We start from the raw sequence: 20,640 nt of genomic DNA, 5'->3' as shown, positions 1-20,640 counted from the left end.
GAACTTGAGGCTTCTGTGCCTCGAGAGTTGCCCTGTTGATATCCTCTACCTCAATTATTTTAAAAAGTGTCAAAGTAATTTCAGCACTGTTTTATAGGCAGAGAACAAGTACGGTTACTAATGATCCAAAACATTTTTCATTGAAACTTCAACACTAGAAATACCTATAATATGGGTATTAAAGAAATATTAAAAATACAAATTCAGTTCAGATAGGGCTGGGGTAGGGGTGGTGAGCAATTTGCAACTTTAAATCCAAATGCCCCAGGAATGGGCAAAAAGCACAGGTGAGCTAGACACATACAAATTCATAAGAAATTCAATGCAAAATAAAAGCTCACCTATCCTTCTCAGCTCAATGACCCACTCACTGAAGACTGAAAGGATCAAGCTGAATTTCAAGAAGAAAGGTCGTGATAAAAAAAAGAAAAAGAGACAAAACCCAACTGACAACGTTTTAAGGAAGGAAAGCATCAAGGTTGGGGGTGGGGGGGCTAGTCCAACGACACGGCCGCGGAGGTGGCTGCTGGGTCCACAGGCCGAGCAAAATACCTGAGAAATTCGAGGAAACTTCCGACAGGAGAAGTCAGTGAAACCTAAGTCATGGAAGCCAGCAGGAATGGAAGGGTTGTTCTGAATGAAAGGCCTTCCCATCGCGTCCCTGGGAAGTTGTTTGTGGACGAGCGCGTTGTGGCGCAGCAATCCTCGGTGTGTTCGAAAGGTAACGCAGCAAATGTCACATCTGGCAGAAAAGAGGGACAGGATATGAGGGAGCAGCCAAGTCCTAGTCTCCACTTGCCCAGTAGTGTATTATGGTATTTTTTTGTTGCTTCATTTCAACAGAAGTAAAAATAATACAATGTCAAGGAGCTACTCTGCTCACGGTTAGGACCAAGAAAACTCTTCCTCTAAAAAAAACAAACAAAAAAAAAAACAAAAAAGGTATTTGACCAATTTCTGCTGACAAAGTGATCATTTGAAAGGCTTTGCTCCCTCCCTCGACTCAATGGATTCTAATTATCATAAATATTTAAAAGTCTAATAGCATACATTTGCATACAATCTAGAAAAACCCCTGTCTCTGATGGGGATGAAATGATCAGGATGAAATGATAATCAAATTTTCCAAGTGAATTCACAGCATGCAACAGTGACTACGTATTCAATTCTGATATTAACACCAACATTATCTGAAAGACAATCGTGGCTCCTACACTAGGAGCCAGGCATCCTGCAGGGGCAGGGAGCACGGCCCTGATACGCGGGTGGGTATCCTGACTTTCATTGTATCCATAACACTGAGGTTCTTAAAAACCTTACATAACGAGGCCGAGGTCACACAGCCAAGTATGGAGCAAAGATAAAATATGAGCCTCGTTCGTCCTCCTGCCCACACCTGTTAGGATGCTGTCGCCTTTTCCCTGAAAGACTCCCACGATGCAGTCCCTCTAAAGGTGAGTACCCTCCACTTCAGAGATGACCTACACCTTAAGCGTCCTGGGCCACACAGATGTGAAACAAACGTACTTTATTAGTATTGTTTACTTTTATTTTTTTAGAGGGGAAGGGGGGACAGGGAGAGAGACAGAGACAGAGGGAAGTTGGGGGGGGGGCAGAGAAAGAGGAAAAAGAGAAAATCTTTTTTTTTTTAAGATTGTATTTATTTACTTGACAGAGAGAGAGACCATAAGCAGGCAGAGGCAGGCAGAGAGAGAGGGGGAAGCAGGCTCCCCGCTGAGCAGAAAGCCTGATACGGGGCTTGAGCCCAGGACCCCGAGACCATGAGCTGAGCTGAAGGCAGAGGCTTAACCCACCCAGGTGCCCCGAAAGAGAAAATCTTCCATGCCCAGCATGGATGGAGCCTGATGCAGGGCCCGATCTCACAATCTTGAGATCATGACCTGAGCCGAAATTCAGAGTCTCATGCTGAACTGACCTGAGCCAGCCAGGTGGCCCCAAACGCATTTTATGACACTTCCTCCACTCTCCACACTCGTGTCACCATCTGAGTCTTCACTGAGAACCACCCTGACAACAGCCCGATCATCAACCACCCCTAGACCCGTACCGAATATAGTAGCCACCGCAACCACACGTGACTACTTAAATTAATTAAAATTTCCTCAATCACATTACTCTCACTTCAACAGTGGCCTCAGGTAGCGCTGACCTAACACACTTGTGTGTTTCTATGACCACAGAAAGTTCTGGTGGACGGGGCTATGGGCCTAGCACCTTTCCAAGTATTTGTGTGTACACATGCATTTGTCTCTCACAAAGCCCCTAAAGCAGGTGTTGTCAGTGCTCCACAGGAAGGCACATGCGACATCGCTCGACCGAGTTTACACCACACAGACTTTAGCAGGAACTTCCTTTGCTCTGAAATTCTTCTCTGTTAATAAAGAGACAGTAAATCACCCGGGAAGCAGCTGAGCTCCTCTCCTCTCGTGCTGAAAGAAAGAGGTGCCAAGTATGTGCGGGTCCGCTGTCCTATCACACCGTGGCCGGCCATGGCAAGCGAGGTCCTACTGTGTGTCCGCCTCTCCCATCTCCGGGGCCACCCCGGCCGCATCTTACTATCAGATTCCTATCATCATTCCATTAAATTTAGAATCCCGGGTTCCTTCAGGATGACTCTTGTGTTTTGAGTGGCTCATGGGAACCCGGTGTGATGAAGGCTCGAGGGAAAGCAGAGCCACAGTGAACCGGGGCTGTCTTTAGGTACCGACACTTCTCACAGCTGTGGGCCCACACGGTGCCACTTCCTCCTCACTCCCTGGCCCTGATCCCCGGGAACTCGTCATAGGCACATGGCCCATGCTCAGGTTCAGGGTGGCCCCCCAACTACAGGGAACCCTGGCCAAAGTACCCAGAGGGCTACGCCGTGAGGAACTGAAGGAGGGCAGCAGCCTGGCTGCAGCTGCCCAGATGACGGTCTCATCAAGGGCCACATGGCCCGTGTGGAGGGGCTGTGACCCCGAGGCCCCATGGCAGCTCTGTCCTGTCCTGCTGCCATGGAAACAACGCTGCTCTCTTCCACCACGTGGACTGCAGTCTCCCTAGACTTAAAGTTCAACTGTACACTCCTTGTCACCACCCCAGCGGTCAGCTGGAAGCCATCCCCCAACCTGGAGAGAAACGTCTGGACTGGGGACATTTGACGCTGACCAGACAGTGGGCGACAGAAATTGCTGTTACTTTTAAAGTTGTAATATTTTGGTTGTGTGTGTGTGTGTGTGTGTTTTAAGTCCCTTCCCTTTAGATACGTGATGAGATACTACTAAGTGAAATGTGATGCCCAGGGCTTGTTCTGAAGTTGTCGGGGATGGGGGAAGAGATGAATCGTGACGGGCAGGGAATTGCTGAAACTGGGGGAAGGAAGGGTCATCACACTGTGCTATCTGCGCATATGTTTAACATGACCCCCTAATACCTGTAAAAGAGAGTAACACCCCCCCCAAATAAATAAATAAAAAATGGGAGGAAGAGAAACATCTAATTACAAATAGCTAATGAGAGAGGGCTGATTCCCCGTCTGTTTTTCGAAGCTTCCACAACACCCAAAGCACTATTTGTGGCAGATGTGGATAGGGGGGTCCAGTTTACAAAAGAGAGAAGCCCTCAACACTGAGTCTCACTCAGGCATGGGTGAAGGAAGGAGCCTGTTTCCCCAGCAAACTCATGGGACAGTCAGACCTCTGGGAGAAAGGCGGCCGGGGTCGGGGGTGGGAGGAAGGCAGCTGCATTAAGGTGCAGGCAGAGCGAGCCACACTCGGCGTGCTGGGTGGTCAAGGCTCTGGCCTCATTTGGCATGGCCTGTTGTGAACTGGAGATGGTTCCAATTTTCTCTCTCCCTGCCTTTTCCCCTCTGTCCTGGCTTGGCCAGAGGAAGGTGAGGTTTGGGAAGCTGCAAGAAATGGCAGCTGGTCTGTGCCTTCCGTGGAAGGTGAGAACAAGAGGAGGTGATGAAGTCGAAGGCAGACTCATCTGAGGGCTGCCCTTCGTGGGCACCTTGCCCCTGAGGTCTGCACTTGCTCTTTCCAAATTAAGAGTGAGCACTGACTACGGACATTTTGTGTAGGACATTTGAAGAGGATTTTGTTTATTTATTTATTTTTAAAGATTTTTATTTATTTATTTGACAGAGAGTGAGCACAAGCAGGGAGAGCAGCAGGCAGAGGAAGACAGAGTAGACTCCCCACTGAGCAGGGAGCCAGATGCCGGACTCGATCCCAGGACCCCCGGATCATGACCTGAGCCAAAGGCAGCCGCTTTACCGACTGAGCCACCCAGATGCCCCCTGCAGAGTGTCTGAAACTCATCTTTATTGGTGTCAGGTGCTGTCCTGTCCTGAATGCCACAGAGTCACAACCAATACCTGAGCTCATTCATTCTGACAACCTCGGACACAGACAGCGCTAGTAAGAGTCAATGAGGGTGAGTGTGTGATCGATCAGCCACACCAGGGGGCTGGCCCCCGCCCCTTGCTCCGCTGTCCCGGTGAAGACAGCAGGGTTACTGCACCTCGTGGGGGAGGGGCTCGCCGATAAAGTCAGGGAACGGGCTTGGGTGAGGCGTGCATTAAAAAGAAGCCACGTGGATGTGAACTATTTTACCTAACCCTAAAACACACACAGCTGAGCCTCATTACGGGCAGATTCTGTACCCGTCCATTTGCTGACTTGCTACCCCCAGACGGTGCCTGCCCCGCATCCAAGGACACGCACAGCAAAGCAGGGAATGCTGTCACCCGACGCGCGCATCCCCGGCCGCGGCTGAAGGAGGCCACGCAGCCCGCCGCCTCGCCACAGCTCCTACTACAAACCAGTGTCCCTTCTACAGTCTACTTAGGGCCATAGTTCCAGCCTTTCTGTGCTTTCTGCCGGTGAGACCATGGTTTGAGACCGCTCCAAGCAGAGCGCCGAACCCCGTGCGTGAGCGCGAGGAGCTGCGATATGCGACTGGTAGAAGTGCGTGTGTCACACGAGCTCTGTTCAAGCGAGTTGCGGTGCCAGGGGGCGGGACTTCACTGTTCTCCGGTCCATGCCATTCATCAACTAAGATTTCTTTAAACAGAAACAAATGTAAAACCAGAGTCTGTGTTGATTAGGTGATGACAATGTAGCAGGGGTTCCCAAGACAGTAACCCTGTTTCCTCTAGGAACGACAGTTTCCTATTCACTAATTCTGTGTTGCTGCAGTCCCTGGGGACAGAGCGACTGGGAGTAACAGTAAGTGACGGCGGGTTCACTCCCCGAGGACTTACACTGGACTCTCAGGGCACTGAGAGCAGATCCACGTCCGAGTCACTGCATGAACATCTTTATTTGCAGTTTTACACTGCGTTTGTTCGTTTAAGATTTTATTTGAGAGAGAGCACAAGCAGGGAGGGGGAGAGGCAGGCAGACAGAGAAGCAGGCTCCCCGCTGAGCAGAGAGCCCGACGCGGGGCTCAATCCCCAGACCCTGAGATCATGACCTGAACCGAAGGCAGAGGCTTAACCCACTGAGCCACCCTGGTGTCCCGATAAGGAAAGTTCCTCTTCTTTTTCTCTTGTACCCTAGAGACCTTTCGGAACACCATCCCCAAGTCTACTCCACTGGTGCACAGCCGGCGGGCTAGTAAGACGACTCGGGGTGAGGGGTGTCACAAGTCGGTGTTCTGAGAGGGAGGACAGCATCTCAAGATACGGCAGTGAGAGCTGATGGCAGCTGTCTCAGCCGCGAGTTCCTACTGACACGGTTTCCTTCACTTCTCTCGGACATGTCTGTCCCCTCCATCCTCTTGTTCATCTCCAAACCCCTCCCGTTTCTGGCACCCAGGAGAATTTCACTCATAGTAGGTGCTCCGTAAACACACGGCTGCATTAACCGCACCAGCCACAAGCTGTGTGTGCCCCCTGGAAGGCAGCCGGGGAGCGGTGTGGGATGGGCTCAGGGACCAGAGACGGCGGGAGGGAAGCGGAGGTTGTGGCGATCTTGGACAACTTATTTCTTCTGTATTCTGATTGCCTGCTGGGCAACTTCCCAAACAGGCCTGAGACAGGAATCGCTCCCTCCATGACCTCCTTACTTATATAGTGAGAATTAAGTGACAGGTCCTCAAATCTGTCCTCAAATCTCCCAGGCCTGGGAGAGCTCTTCCCCAACCTTCCCTGGGCCCCTGACTGCTCCCCTATCTGTAACATGGGGATTCTTAGAGTTACAGTCAGCGACGGAGAAGAAAATGCTTGGAAAGCTACGAGGGGCTACTCCAAACTTAACCACGAGATCCTACGGCTCGGAACAAAAACCATCAGGAATAGCCCATTTCCTGGCCATGGGAGCCAACGTGAAAACGCAGGGAAAATGAATTTCGAAAGGACGTGCTCTCTCTCTTCATTCTTAAGAACTTTACCATAGTCTCCACTGTTTCTGTTTCATCTGGAGACGCACAGAAGAAATGTGCATTCTTTCTGGTCGCCCTCTGTCCTGTACCACCTGCTTCCCTGCACCACCCCACACCCCTGCCCCCATCCCTGGTCCTGGGGCCACAGCTCAGAAGAGAAGCACATGCCATCCTGGCCTGCACATGCCCTCAGAGCCTCCTAATAAAATCTGAATGAGGCCCAGAGCCACGACTTCACGCCTCTCCATTCCTGGGATTCAATCAGTGTGTTCCTATTTCACTTCTGAAAAGCTGCAGAATGTCATCTCATAAGCTGCTCCAAAGTGGTGGGGGGGAGGGGGGATAAAAACCTGCTTTGAAACCAGAAGCACAGCGCAGGGATGGTTACAAGAAAGAAAATGAAACACCACAGAAAAATGCTGCTTCCCATCTCCCACTCGGCACCTGTTGGCAGACTTTAAATAAAACCAGTGTGGAAAACCATCACCCAGAAATGTTGGCCAGGCTTTGTCAGCCAGAGACACTCCGGTTCGACCAGCCTTCCCAAGGCCCGGGGAAGAACACTTTGCAACTGTTTCTAAAGAGCTCTTCAAGGACAATGGAGATCATTGTTCATCTGTGGGCGACACTGCTCCCTGAGGGCCCTGACCTAGGGGTGTTTGCTAACCTCACTTGGGCTTGTCAGTCTTCATGAAGACCGTGGCTATGGGTCAGGTGGGCCCCACTGCTTTCCCCTCCCCTCTGGGCTTGTGGGATCTCTCCAGCACGCCCCGGATGCCAGCCACTCCAGGGACCCACGGGCGGCACCACTGCAGGACACGCCGAAGGAGCAGGACCTCCCTTTAGAAGTCGTGGGACCGCGGAGCGCTGGAGGGCGATTGCATCTTGCCTGTGAACCTAAGAGTGTGCCAGAGGGAAATCTTAAAAACGCAAGAGATTGCTTTCCGATACTGAGGGAATACAAGAGGAGGGCAGCTTTCCCACATGGAGAACTTCACCGTCAGTTAAGATCAGTGCTTTTGGGGGAAAGCGTTCAACTAGTGAATGCCAGCCATGGGGTTTACAGATGCCAACAGAACTCTTCTTTAAAAAAAAAAAAAAAAAAAAAAATTTTTTTTTTTACATCGCCTATAATGTTAATCACTCGAAGGGAAACAATTCATCAGCGGGAAAAACTCTGCGAAGACAAGGTGAGGTTACAAATCAAACACAGGGATGAATACTACCGGGGACATTTGGCTTGTCCTCAACTTACACACACACACACCTGTGTATGCATGAGCTCCAAATCATTCTGCTCATAGAAACAGTGTTTCCGGACCCCAAGACAGTCCACCAGAGCCTGTTTCACCCAGAAAACACCTGAATCCCAGCACATGTTACAAAATGCTTCTAGCAGAAAGAGAACTTCATGTAGAGTCCTGGAGATCTTACCATGCCTCGCCCCCCACCCCCGGCCCCCAGTGACATCCCAGCCTCCCGCAGAGCTGGCTTCGTCATGGTGGCTCCTGTTCCGGGGCCCAGGGCTCTGCAGTTGGGTTAGGGGTGTGTGGGAAGGCAGGAGGGATGGTCTTGGGGCATGAAGTCAGGGCTGTCCTAATAGCAAAGGGGTGAAGCAGCTGCCTCCAGCTTATCTGCCCCCCACCCCCGCCTCTCTTAGCACTGCCTGCGGTGTCATGGAAAGGGTATGGGTAGGTGTGAAGCTCAGATAGGAGAGGCCTGGGGTGGGGGTGTCAGGGGAGGGAAATGCCTCCCAGCAGCATGCAGGGGGGATGAGCCGAGTTTCCACTGCGGCCCCTGGGGCTGGAGGGACACACACCAACACAGGGACACACCACCACCACCAATATATACACTTTACCATGGTCCTTGCTGTCCCTTCTGCAGAAATAAACAAAATCACACAGCAGAGGGGCCCCAGGTTTGACGTGGGCTGGCCTGGAGGAGAAGCCCAGTTCTCACAGGCACGGGGACCTATGCTGGTTTGAAGCCACAGAGAGACCCGACCCCGCCAGCTGCGGCTCAGCCTCCGCCGCTGGCTGTCACAGGCCCACAGACAAGGGCAAGGGCGGGAAGAAGCCAGCTCCAGCCTATCAAGGGGATCCTCTCCTTCCTTAGCTGAGGGCCCTGTCCTTTCAACTCTCCAAGGACCCGAGTGACAATGAATGATGTCCCTACGCATACCCAGATCCACCACTAGTCTTCCAAAGACAAAAGATAAAATTTTAAAGTCGCAAATCGAGGGCGGATGCACGCGTCCCACAGCGTGCCTGTGACGATGGGACTGGGCACCGGGCATCAGTTCTCTTGTAACCGGTGCCCTTGTGCGAAGACGCTGCATCCTTCACATCCTGCCTTCTCACTGATTTCTCCCAAGAGAACTACAGAACCCTGCGCTGGGGCGGAAACGTGCACTGGGACGAACGTGCTCTTCCCGTAGGGGTGCACGGGGTGAGGGTCCAAGGAAGCCTGGCACAAAGCCAGCACTTCTGAAGGCTCAAAGGAGAGCAAACAGTTACCCTACCAGGAACTGCCGTCACCCTTCGGGACACCAGCCCTGCAATGAGACGTGTGTCCCCAGCGACAGGAGCGGGTTCCCCAGACAGCCTTCCCAGAGGACCTACGATGGGAAGGAAGCCTGCAAACACATCCAAATCAGAGAGTCAAGCCCAGGGAAACCTGAAGACAAAGTTACGAGCAACGGGCTTTACTGAAGTGGGAAAGCAAGGCCACCAAAAGGCTTTAAAATGAAAACCCTGTGGATAAATAGATTTGGGGATTATGAGCTCCTCCAGGTGTGTGCCACAGTCCTACTGTACTCATCTGGTGACCTCAGCGCTCCAGAACAAGAAGAAAACTCGGACGTCCACGCAAAAGCTTAAGAGCAGACTGAAGAGAGAACCAGAACCTTCCCGTCAGGTGCCTCACCTTTATGGCCATGTCATATCCACCAGGATGGCAATTAAGGGGCAGGGGACCTCCATCAAGAACGGTTTTTATTTAAATTATATATATTTTCCTATGCTAAATATATTTAATTTTTGAAAGCCTGCTTTGGCAAATTTCAAACATTAGGAAACATCCCTTTAGAACCTCCAGTTTCCCTAAACATCTAAGAAAAGGATGTGTGGTTCTACTATTTAAAAGCTATCCAGCCCCTTCAAGCTTCTAACTATCCAGCATTCACAGCTGGATTACAAAATGCGGTGGGCAGGACTCAAACCAAATTTAAACGGTTCTTCAGCTTCCCAACCTTTACAGAAGCAAAGCTAGATGAAAGGGGCTGTTGATGACAAGGAGGACTCAAGGGCAGACTGCTTTCATGTTCTCTTGTCAAATACAAAGTATCTGGGAGAAGCCCCTGAATGGGACGCCTCAGTTTCCCTGAAATAGGATACCCATCTGAGGGCTGCACTGCTCCCTTCCTCCTCACCACAGACCACAGATGCATTTTCCAGCCGAGGAACCAGCTCGGCTCGCCTGGGGGCCAGGGACACACTAGGTGGCCGGCTGGGATGGGGCTGGCCGGCAGAACCCTGATTCCACGACTCTGTTCAGAGGACAATGACTGGCAGATGCCCAGTTCCTTCTCCAACCCACGGCACACTCTTAATGGCTGGACACCGGACAGTGGCTCACACTCCTACTCCCTGAGCAGCCAGCAGGCCGGGACCCTGTCATCAGAACCCAGGAGATACCTTCCTGGGAAAGCTGAGCTCACCGGGCTACTTCCTTGAGATACTGAATTTCTTGCTCATTACAGAGTTTTAATCCAGAGACTGACATTCCTTTTTTAAAGGGATTTCATGCTTCATTTTTCTCCTGCTCAGTCTCCAGAGGCAGAAAGGGGTAAGTGCAAACAACCTCTCCTGGGAGCCCCACCCGGCTCAGACATTCCTGCCCTGGTGCCCACCCTCCCCTCCCCTCCCCTCCCAGCCCGAGAACTGACATCCAACAGCTGCACTAATCTCTCTCAGTTGCTGGGAGCAACAGAGAGGGAGGGCCCTGTGACAGGGCCCTGGCCAGTGGCGGGAGGCAGCTTGCCCTCCCCACGCCCAGGAATCCACCAGACTGCACACCGCGTCCTGACACCCTGGCCAGACTGTTCAACCAACCAGTGTGGCGTGAAGTCGGGGCAGGTCCGAGGCACTTCACAGCGGACAGGCTGGGGTGAGCACAGAAGCTGGGGGCCACCTTGGCTCTCAATAGCCTGAGCCCCGGGAGAGGCCCTCGGGCAGGGAGGAAAGGGGACATCATGACAATGTTGTCTCCAACTTCCAGGTTGGCCGTGGGGGCAAGGGGGCAACAATGATGACACCACACACAGACACAGACACAGACACACACGTGCGTCACCTCCCCCCACCCCGGGCCCTTTTTTAGCTCCCAACACTGTTTCAAACCTGCCTCCACCTGGCCAAGCCACCGACCGCTGGGACTCTTCAATACAAGATGTTAATGACTATTTTCTATATTCTTTCCTTATTTCTAGGATGACATTTAAGTGTGGCACCAATACCATGTCAATGAGTCTGAGAGGCTCCCTGTAGGTGATGGGGCGTGCAGGGGAGGGGCTACAGCAAAGGGAGCCAAGCATTCCTTGGAACACTTGAGAACGCAGAAGAAAGAAGGTTCTGGTACCTTGCTCCACCACTAGGACGAGGGGGTGGCCTTTGGCCTGGCCCGCACGCCTGTGACAACACGTACCCTCACTGTGCAGGACAGGCCCACCTACAGCAGGGAGGCTGTACCCTTGAGAGCTTACTCATGTTCCCCGAAGACTGATTCCTGACCTAGATTCCAGATAACCGAGATCAAGAACTTGATCAGACGGAGGACAGCCTCCACCTGGAGGAAACCGTGAGGTACCACCCCAGCTCGTCCCGTGGAAAACGTCAAGGGAAGCTTTACACTGACTGCTCAGGCTCCCTCTGCAAACCTTCCTGGTGTCCTTCCTGGCCCCGAACATGTCCCTTTTGCCGTGTTTTGTAACTGCCCACTTCCTTGTTTTCTGACTAGCCCTCGAGGGGCCCTGGCTCCAACATCACTGTTTTTTCCCTTCAAGTCTGGTGAAGTGCCTGACACACAGTCAGCACTCAATCATTTGGATCCATTTTAATGGAAATAATTTAAAAATTATTTATTATCTGCATTTCTTTCATCAAGGAGCCATGTAACATCAGACAATAACTTCTGCTGAATTCTGCCCTCAGCAGCAGCCCCAGAGCCAAGAAACCCGCCAGCTGTCACCCCCTCCTGGCCCAGCACCCACCCCACCCCCCAACCCCGGTAGCCTTAGACTAGTCATTCACACGCAAGACCAGGGGCCTCTCCAGGCACCTCCTACCCCCGCTGTAGGCAACTTGTCCTGGCCTGCGTCTGTGCAGTGGGCTCTGCACACCTGAACCGTGGCTGGCTCAGACTCAGAGCGGCCGTGACTGTACCCCACACCCGGACTGTGTGTAGCCAGGAATGCGAAACGCATCACCAACAGTTTTTACACTGATTGTACGCTGACACTCTATTTTTGGTATTGTTGCTATGAGCATGATCAGTTCTGCCTATTTCTTTTTCTTTTCTAAAAGGTGACCAGTAGAACATTTAAAACACTCTGCCCATCACCGTCTGATTCCAAACGCCAGCTCTCTGCCGCTCCCCCTTGTCTAGGGGGCTGCGGATTTAGTGCTGGTCATGTCAGGGCCCAAGCAACACCCAGCACGAAGAGCTACAGCCACCACGAGCAGCTTCCTGCCTGCCTTTCGCTCTACACTCAGCTTCGTGAACTTGCAAAAGGAATGGGGAACAGACTCGGCATTTACACCCATTTGGACTTCCAACACTTTCTATTAAGGGACAATAGGCACTTTGCCAGCTTTGGGGACGGAGCAGGGGGTGGTCAGAGCAGGAGAGTGAGAAGCCAACAGCTGTTTTGAGTTACAAACTTTCTGTTTAAGCCGGTAGCATCCCACTGTGGTTCTGCTGCCGCTGGGGTTTGCAAATGGAGTCGGTGTCTATTTTAGCTCTGGGTTAACAAGCAGTCTCTCCCACCGGCTCCTGTCACAGTTCACTGGCTGGCTGGGCCCCGCCGGCTCCTGCCTGCCCCCACGGCCTCCTCTGATAGCAGGCTATTATGTGGAACAGCGGAGCAGAGAGGACAAGAGGGGAATTAACTATGTTCTATAATCAAGTCCCTTTGGTTTCCAGATGCAAGCCCCACCCCACATCGCAGCAGCCACTAGACAGGGGACGGCTGGCTCGCCCCCCAACAACGGATGGGCTGCGGGCACAGCATCCAGGGGCTCCAGCAGGGTGGAAGACGGCTGGTCGGGGCCGAGTCCCCAGCCCGCTACAACGCTGTTCTGGGCAACCCCTCACCAGACAGAAGCCATCATTCCCGAGCAGGCAAGGAGAATAGGCAGGACTTCACGGTGCATCTGCCTCGCCACAGCCTTGGGGACACGGCACATGAATTACCCACTAAGGCGTGCAGAGCAGGACGAGCAGCATCCAATGCACTTCCCATCCCCACCTCAGAGCAGCAAGGCCAGCCCATCCCTGGGGCAGGTGCTGGTCTGGGAGGCCCTGCTCCAGGGGAAGCCAGCCCCTCCTCCAGGCTCGAGCTTCTGCTCTCACTGCTATATGCCGTGCTGTACACACGCTGGCGGCCCCCATCTCTCTCGCGAGAGTCTGATTATTCTCTCTGTAGGATGGGACTCTCTAGAAGGGGCAAATGGATTGTTTCTAAGATGGTATGTGATCCCAAGTGAAATAGAACACCTAGAGGAGCTCCGAGACGCGCAGTGCATTCCCACTCTGTAGTGCCCGGTCCCATGGCTGACTGGCAGGGGCACAGGGTGGTGGCTGGGGTCCCACGTGCGATTGTGGGTTGTGCCCACAACTTACCCCATGAAGCCTCACCTCTGTCTGCTCAGGCTCTCAGCTGAGAAAGCCATCAACATTCGCTGCCCACCACAACCCCACATCCTGGGGATGCTGTGGACATTCACGAGACCGTGAATATTCCTGCATCTCTCAGGACAGGGCCTGCAAAAGGAAGGGCCAAGTGCCTTTTCCTGATGGACAGAAGGAATCTAAGGCCTGAAAAGGAACACGGGGATTACGTGGCGCGAGGGTCACGGCCAGCTGGCAGAGGTCCCTCGAGAGCAGGGTGGGATCCGGGAGTTCTGACCACCAGCCTCTGCTATGCGGCCAGCAGGCACTTTCCCGAGATGGGGGAGTGATGAAAAGACATTCTGTAGCACCTCAATGGCTCAGCAGTTTAAACTCTTCATTCTTTCTTCTCCTAATGGAAAAATATCCAGCGAACGTGAGGAAATATAATGCTATCTGAGGCGGATTTCATTACCACACGGTGAGGCTTTTCCCCTGATTCTTCACTCCCAAGTCACAACCTAACACGTGTCCTGAGAGGGAGAGCGGGTCCAGACATCGGTGAGTCTGACAGGCGTCCAGACTCTGGCTCCCAAGCTGTCTCCTGAAACCCAGCCCCGCGAGCGTGCACGCGCTTGCCCTGTTCTGAGAGAAGCCTCAGCCGCGCCTTGCAGGACATTACCTTCCGATCCGGTCGCTCCCCTGTGGCCTTTGGTTCTTCTTGGTGCTTTAAAACCACAGCAGTAGCCTTTTTAAAAGTGGCAATTCTGCCAAAACCGTTCCAAGCCTGTCTGTCACTAAGAACACGGGACTTGCTGCTCGATGAGAAAGTTCTGTGAGATGGGGAAGGAAAGCTGAGGGGACCCCGTCCGCAGCCTGGCCCTGAGCACCGCTGGAGAGTCCTTGCCAGCCACCGTCTCTGCCTGGGCAGGGGAAGGAGCCCCAAACCTGGAGCCAGCAACCCAGACCAACAGAACCTGCACCTCTCGCTGTCTGCCTGTGTCGGGCTTCATGTTCGGTCGAGGGCCTTGCAGGAAGCAGAAGCCTTCTTACCCCTCAAGGCTTTTGTAAGGTTTCTGTGCTACCAGTCTGATCCAGGCAAAACACTAACGAGCAGCTGGTATGCCCTCCCGTCCTTACCACACGCTCCTGCACAACTAACAGTCACCTGGGCTGCAACACCTCTTGTGTCACAGAAAATATGCTTGCTGCCCCAAAGTCCCCTGTCACAGGGGATGCCCCATGCACCGGGCCCTCACAACTGCTCCAAGGGCCTGGCCTGTCACCAAACCCAAGTCAAATCCCTTCAGCTCAGTCTGGAGGACGAGGGAGTGAGGATCGGCCCTATGTCTGAGGGCACCGGAATGAAAAAAAGCTTTCCAGATGACAGATGCGTTCCAGCCCCTCTCCTACCTTAGTGGGTTATCTGAGTGGGTTTCCATGTGGGTCTCCAGTCCATACTTGCAAACGAACTCCTTAAAGCATATGGGGCAGTGAAACACTTCTTCAGCTTTCTCCAAGTCCCCCGGCTGCCCATCTTCCACCATCTTGCGGGGAAAGGAAAAAAGTGAAGTCATGAAGGAGGTCTCCCATACGGGTCTGCTTCAGCAGAGAAGCCCAATACTCAGTCCAGATCTACAGGGAGGCCACACACCAGTCTTTCATCCACGCAGCAAATCCTCCCCCAACACTTCCACCCCCCACCTTCAACCCACTCATTCATTCCAACCACGCTTAGGGAGCACCCGGTGTCTGGCAGGGACAGAGAACAACAGGAGTCCCTAACGGCATAAGCTTCCCCTCCAGCTGGAGAAACCAAACAGCACAGAGCAACGAAACTAGCTCCTCCCGTCGCGGGGCTCAGCGTGCGGGGCCCACAGAGGAAGTGCACACAGAGAATGCTTTCCTGCAGACACCTTGCAAAAACAGTGTCAGAAGACATAGATTAAAAGCGCAGGATGTCTGCCAAGTCCCCAGACTGTGAGAATAAAGACTAGAGGTATTTCTGCCAGGAGTCCCGTGGTTAGGCACATCGGTGCAAGTCGGTGAGGGGCGTGGTAGTCGTGGCAAGAACCTTTTTAGCAGGTGCTGGGTCTTCTTTCTCTGACTCGGCATCGTGACTCAGTTTCCTCTTGGAGGGCAGCCGCCGACGCTTCAGTGGGGATGGGGGGGCCGTAGCTGTAGCACTGTTAGGGTCCTTCTCGTGAATCTTCATATGTCTGGAAAGAACACACACACATACACACACACTGTGATTTGGCAAAAAACTGAGTTGGTTGGTTTCTTCTAAATTTTTCATGTTTTTTGTATAATATGTTTAGGTGTTGGCTGAATTTTCTTTAAGACAGACAGTACGATTTATACACTCTCTTTTTAAAGCCTTCTAGGGGGCGCCTGGGTGGCTCAGTGGGTTAAGCCTCTGCCTTCGGCTCAGGTCATGGTCCCGGGGTCCTGGGATTGAGCCCCGCATCGGGCTCTCTGCTCAGTGGGGAGCTGCTTCCCCCCCTCTCTCTGCCTGCCTCTCTGCTTACTTGTGATCTTTATCAAATAGATTTTTTAAAAATCTTAAAAAAAAAAGTCACTGCTTAACCTCTCATTCTAAGAAAAAAGAATAAATAAAGCCTTCTATGATCTCCCTGAAACTCTCCACAAAGCTCTCACAGGTGTTATCCAAAAATGTCGCTCAACGCTTTGCTGTCTGTTGGAAGACATTCTGAATTTCACTGACACCAGTGAGATGAAAAAAACCATCTGATTGCCTCTTGTACGTATTCAGATGAGAGGTACTACTTCAGGACACACGACTCTACAGGACAAGGGATCCCCAGACACGGCCCGCTCACACATCGAGCGATCACTCTGCACTCGCCCCCAGAACCCACCTTGCACACGCCGGCACTACGTGCTCGCTCTCCTCTGCTTTCGGAGAAGGCACGCTGGGGGTCGAATCTGACAAGTGCTAATGCAGCCCATGTCTGGAGTGAACCTGAAAGGCTTTCCGTGTTGTTCACGGTGTTACGCGGATTTACAGATGGTGCGCAGAGCGGGGGCAAGGCAATGAGTAAGCTGCACGCCGCGACCCTGACATCTGCAGGGCCGGGAACACACGTGTGAGAAAGCATTACATACAGTCTGTCTGCTCTGCAAAGAAAGCTTAACGGGTGGCCTGATTTAAGTGGCCTTACTGGAACGTTCTAAAGCAAACACCCTAAGTCCACGGTCCCAAGGCCCGTAAGGAGGGAGAGGTATTACAAAAATGATGGTCAGTCTCAATTTCCTTCCTTTGTGACATAAAAAGTTTGGTTTTCCTAATGACAATCGTCATCACCATCATAATCTTTGGGGGTTAAACTGTGCCAGATGTAGGAACAAAGTCTCAGTTTCTTAGAAAGAACTCTTTCATTGGATTATCTCACTGGGGAAGTACATAGGAAAGGGGAGAGACTGCAAGGCGTTCAGTCCCACTTCCAGGCGGTCCTGTCACACTTCCAGAAAGAAGCACAACTCAGCTCAGCTCCTTCTTTAGAGGGGAAAGGCCAGGGTTGACAAGGCTAAGAAGCCTGTAATTGGCAAGCAGGACAATTCAGGTGCATGGGCCAATGGTGCAAAGAGACAGTTGCGATAAGTCCTTTCCTCCCTGACAATCCTGCCCTGTGCTACCCACGGGTGTGCGGGGCTCAGACCCTGGGCATCTCCTATTCCATTGTATAGACATATTTTAGGAGGCAGAGGGCCCCCACACCAGCCCTGACTATCTGCCCTGGCTCACAAAGCACCAGCCCAGCAAAGCCACCAGTAGGTGGGATGTGGCCTTGCCCTGGAGGGGACTGGCCTCAGGCCAAACCTCTGTTCTCCAGGTTGGGGGGCTCGGGGTGGGGAGTGGAGGGCAGGTCAGTGTGGTGGTGCAGGAAAACCTAAAGGAGAAAATGGAAGAGAACCACCAAGCCCATGCCCACCTAATTTTTTGCTGAGATTATCAGGGAAGAATGCTTTATTACAACTTCTTGGCCATCTAAAGCCCCAGGAAAGGTCTTGGGAACCAAGAGCCTCATTCTAAGTACCCTCTCTATTCCAAGCTGATTGGGATTTAGAGAACATGACTTACTATCAGTGTTTAGAAGGAAAAAGGAAAAGGCTAGCAAGGTTGATTATTTATTGTATCGCATAGTTCAGTTTTAGAAATGTAAAAATAAAATGTTTTAAAGCACCTAAGAACTCAGGAAGTAAGAAAAATACCATGGGATGTAAGTTAGCACCAACCCTCTCAGCTAATCACTAAAACATCAAGTGAGAGACGAATGCCTTCTCTGTGGCCAACAGGTGACCTGTGCCCATGAACACGAGGCCACAAACCACCTCTGACAACCAGAAGGGACTCACTCACTCAAGCTACACCTTTATCACCTAGTTCTGGGGTGTGTTGGAAGCGGTTTCCACAGAGCAGAGGACGAGGAAGGACAGCAGAAAGCACACAGTGAGGACCTGGTGGGGATTTACGGATCCTCATGCCCACTCTGCAGACGAGGCCGCGCAAGAGGAGAGGCTGACACGCCCGGGCCCTCACAGCCAGGATGGACCCAAGTGTGCCCACTGTTGCGTTTGGGCTCTCCCCCCAGACTGCCTCAAGCCAAGCCTTCGATCTGTGTTCTGGATCACTGGCAGGAACCTCAGGGCTCCAGCCCGACCCTGGACACTTCCTCTCCAAATGACTGTGGTCCAAGACCTCGCACCTGGTACCAAGCTCTAGCCCAATGTCAAGAGAACGAAAGAGATCACTCTCCACCCCCAGTTCTGCCTCTGTCTTCTTTTGAAAATCTGGGCTGCCCTTGAGCTGCATCATTGCTAAAGGCAGAAAAAGGAGACCAGATCAAAGCAGTCTCAGAGGGCTTGGTGGCAAGCATGTCAAGGCACTCTAGTTCTCCGGCTGAGCCCTTTGGAACTTCAGGTTCAAAGCTCCAGCGTGCTGCTCCCTTTTGGGGTTCAATCTCCGATTGGGGAGTTTCCAGTCTGTCCCTTCGGCAACATGGTGACCAACAGCTGCAGGTTCATAAACTCAACTCAGTCCAGAGTCCGGCTGCCAGGGTCTGGGGGCTTCAGCTGTTTCTGAAGCTGGATATGATGTGTAGTTGAGACATCGTGTAACCTGGCCCCTTCCCTTCTTCCCTAGGCTCCGACAGCAGGAGTGGCAACACTAACTGTCCACTTCCTCCCGAACGCTCACAGGAAGTGGGGCGTGCCACCAAAATGAGCAAGTAATGGCCTCTTCCCCCCCAGAGTGTGGCCAATGCAGACAGGAAGGCTGGAGGGGCGGGCAATTCTGTCTCTTCTTTAGAAGGCTTGCATCTGTTTTTCTCTCAGGTTTTATTTCAAGGACGAATGCTTCTCGTTTCTACATACCCTAAGCACCCGTCCACTTCAGTGAGCCTCAGATCTGGCAGGGAGCTGAGATGCTAGCCAGCCTCCCCCCAGCACAGAAAGCCCCCAGCGTACCAGACAGATTGGCATTTTATGATGCTCGAACACGTTTCCATTTTCAACAATGCTAATTATTAAAACCATCTTTTCCGTGTTGAGCCAAAAATCCCATCCTTCCTTTAAATGCGTATCTGTCCTCGGGGGCAATGTCGAATCAAGTCTACATTATCTCCTAGAGGGCAGCTCTTCCATTAATTCAAGAGGACTACGGCGTTTCTCCAAAGTTTCTCTTCGCGGAGTTAGGCAACTCCAACTCTTCCAGCCAGCCCCCTCAGGCTCTGCCAAATCATACCGGTGATTCCTAACCTTGGGATGTGCCCCAGTGCATGGCTCTCTCTTCGGCCATGCTGGATCAGAACGACTGGCCATCTGGCTGTGGTCTGAGGGTACAGGGCACAGGACTGGGGTGACCACCTCTGCAGGTGGTGTAAACAGAGCTGGGGTTCCCGTGTGTGTGTTCAACGGTGATGTCACACCCTCAGCTCCAACTAAGATCCCCGTGACTTCTTCGCTCCAACAGCCATCGAGCCCCGTCTCGTCCACTCTACACTTGAGCCCTTTCCACCTTTTCATTTGCCAGACTGGCAGGGCTGAGACATGAGCGGCGTTGGTGCTGCTCTCACGCACTGTTGATGGGAGCAAAAATGGAACGGACCTTTCTGCAACGCGGCTGAGCAACAGGGAGCAGGATTTTAAATATGTATGCCCTTTATTCCAGCAATTCCACTCCGAGGACTTGGTCTTGAAGATCCAGAGCTGAACAAATGTGCAGGGACTTATGCACAAGGACTGAGGTACCATGAGAACTCACGATGGTACGCTGCAGAAACACCCGTTTTCAATGGGCCGCTCTTAACATTTCAAATGACCTCCTTGATCTCCCTCTTGCCCTGCTTCCGGACACCGCAGCCAGGAGGAGCTTCTAAAGCACCACTCACATCACACCACTCCCCTGCTCGTTAAATGCCTCCAACGGCTCCCTTCCCAGAACTGAGCGAGCCTTGGCCCATTTCTCAGGCCTCATCTGTTGACACCCCTATCCTGATTCAGACTCCATGACAAGCATCCCACCATCTCACACAGAGGCTCTCACGTCCATGACCCTGTTTCACCTTCCTCAAAGAACATACCAGAAACTGAAAATACAGTGTATTTCACTCGTTTGACTATTTCCTCAGCCTCAACCAAAAATAAGTTTCATCATAGCACTGGCCCTCGGCACCTGGTGGGTGGTCGACTGCCAGACGGCTGAATGGCCGGACTGACGGACGGATGAAGGACGTGCAGAAAACCTGTCCACCTGCCATCTCTCTACAGCCATGTCCTCAGCCTCCAAGAAACCTCATGATTAATGCCCTTCCTAGGGTTTAATGTGGGGAAACTCGACAGGAGACTATAAACACTGCTGTGGTAAAGGGACTTGAATGAAAAACACCAAAAAATGAATACTGAGGACCCAGGCGAATTTCTCCCATTATCGGTACAAATCTGTGTTCATATATTCAAAACTCCACCTATGTTCACAGTAAGCTGCTTTTGGCACAAAATTCTAGAACTTTCCTTCAGAGGCATGTCACTTCAGTCATAGAAATCCTGCCACACCATGGCCTAAGGAAGGAATGTTATCAGAACTCTTTGAGGATTCAAGTGAAGTTTTCTCCCATTCGTAACACCCGGGCTGGGGGCCTGGTGGTGTCTGTCTGGCAGGGGGGGTTGGGGAAGAAGGCAGGTCTCCATAGTAATGAACAAAACAAATAAAGTGGAAAAAAATTCTAAATCCAAGTACTTTTTAGTACTGATAGGGGTCTACGTTGGATTTTGGCATGGATGCTGATTTTTCAACTCAAATTTTCCTCTTGTCAATGTAATCCTTTATTTTCTAAAATG

General features: G+C 52.1%; 1 protein-coding gene across 9 annotated transcripts in view; it reads right to left on the bottom strand.

Moving 5' to 3' along the window:
* Positions 1-20,640, bottom strand: part of RREB1 (ras responsive element binding protein 1) — a 174,061-nt gene that overhangs the window by 20,289 nt on the left and 133,132 nt on the right. For all 9 annotated transcript variants that reach the window (XM_059399391.1, XM_059399395.1, XM_059399390.1 and 6 more), the window contains 3 exons: positions 15,353-15,497; positions 14,692-14,825; positions 553-742 (listed from right to left, as the gene is read on the bottom strand). In XM_059399391.1, coding sequence (XP_059255374.1) covers positions 553-742; positions 14,692-14,825; positions 15,353-15,497 — 469 coding nt within the window. The remainder of the gene's footprint in view (positions 1-552; positions 743-14,691; positions 14,826-15,352; positions 15,498-20,640) is intronic.

This window comes from Mustela nigripes, chromosome 5 (genome assembly GCF_022355385.1).
Source record: "Mustela nigripes isolate SB6536 chromosome 5, MUSNIG.SB6536, whole genome shotgun sequence".
NCBI lineage: Eukaryota > Metazoa > Chordata > Mammalia > Carnivora > Mustelidae > Mustela > Mustela nigripes.
This window is presented reverse-complemented; position numbering and strand designations above follow the sequence as displayed.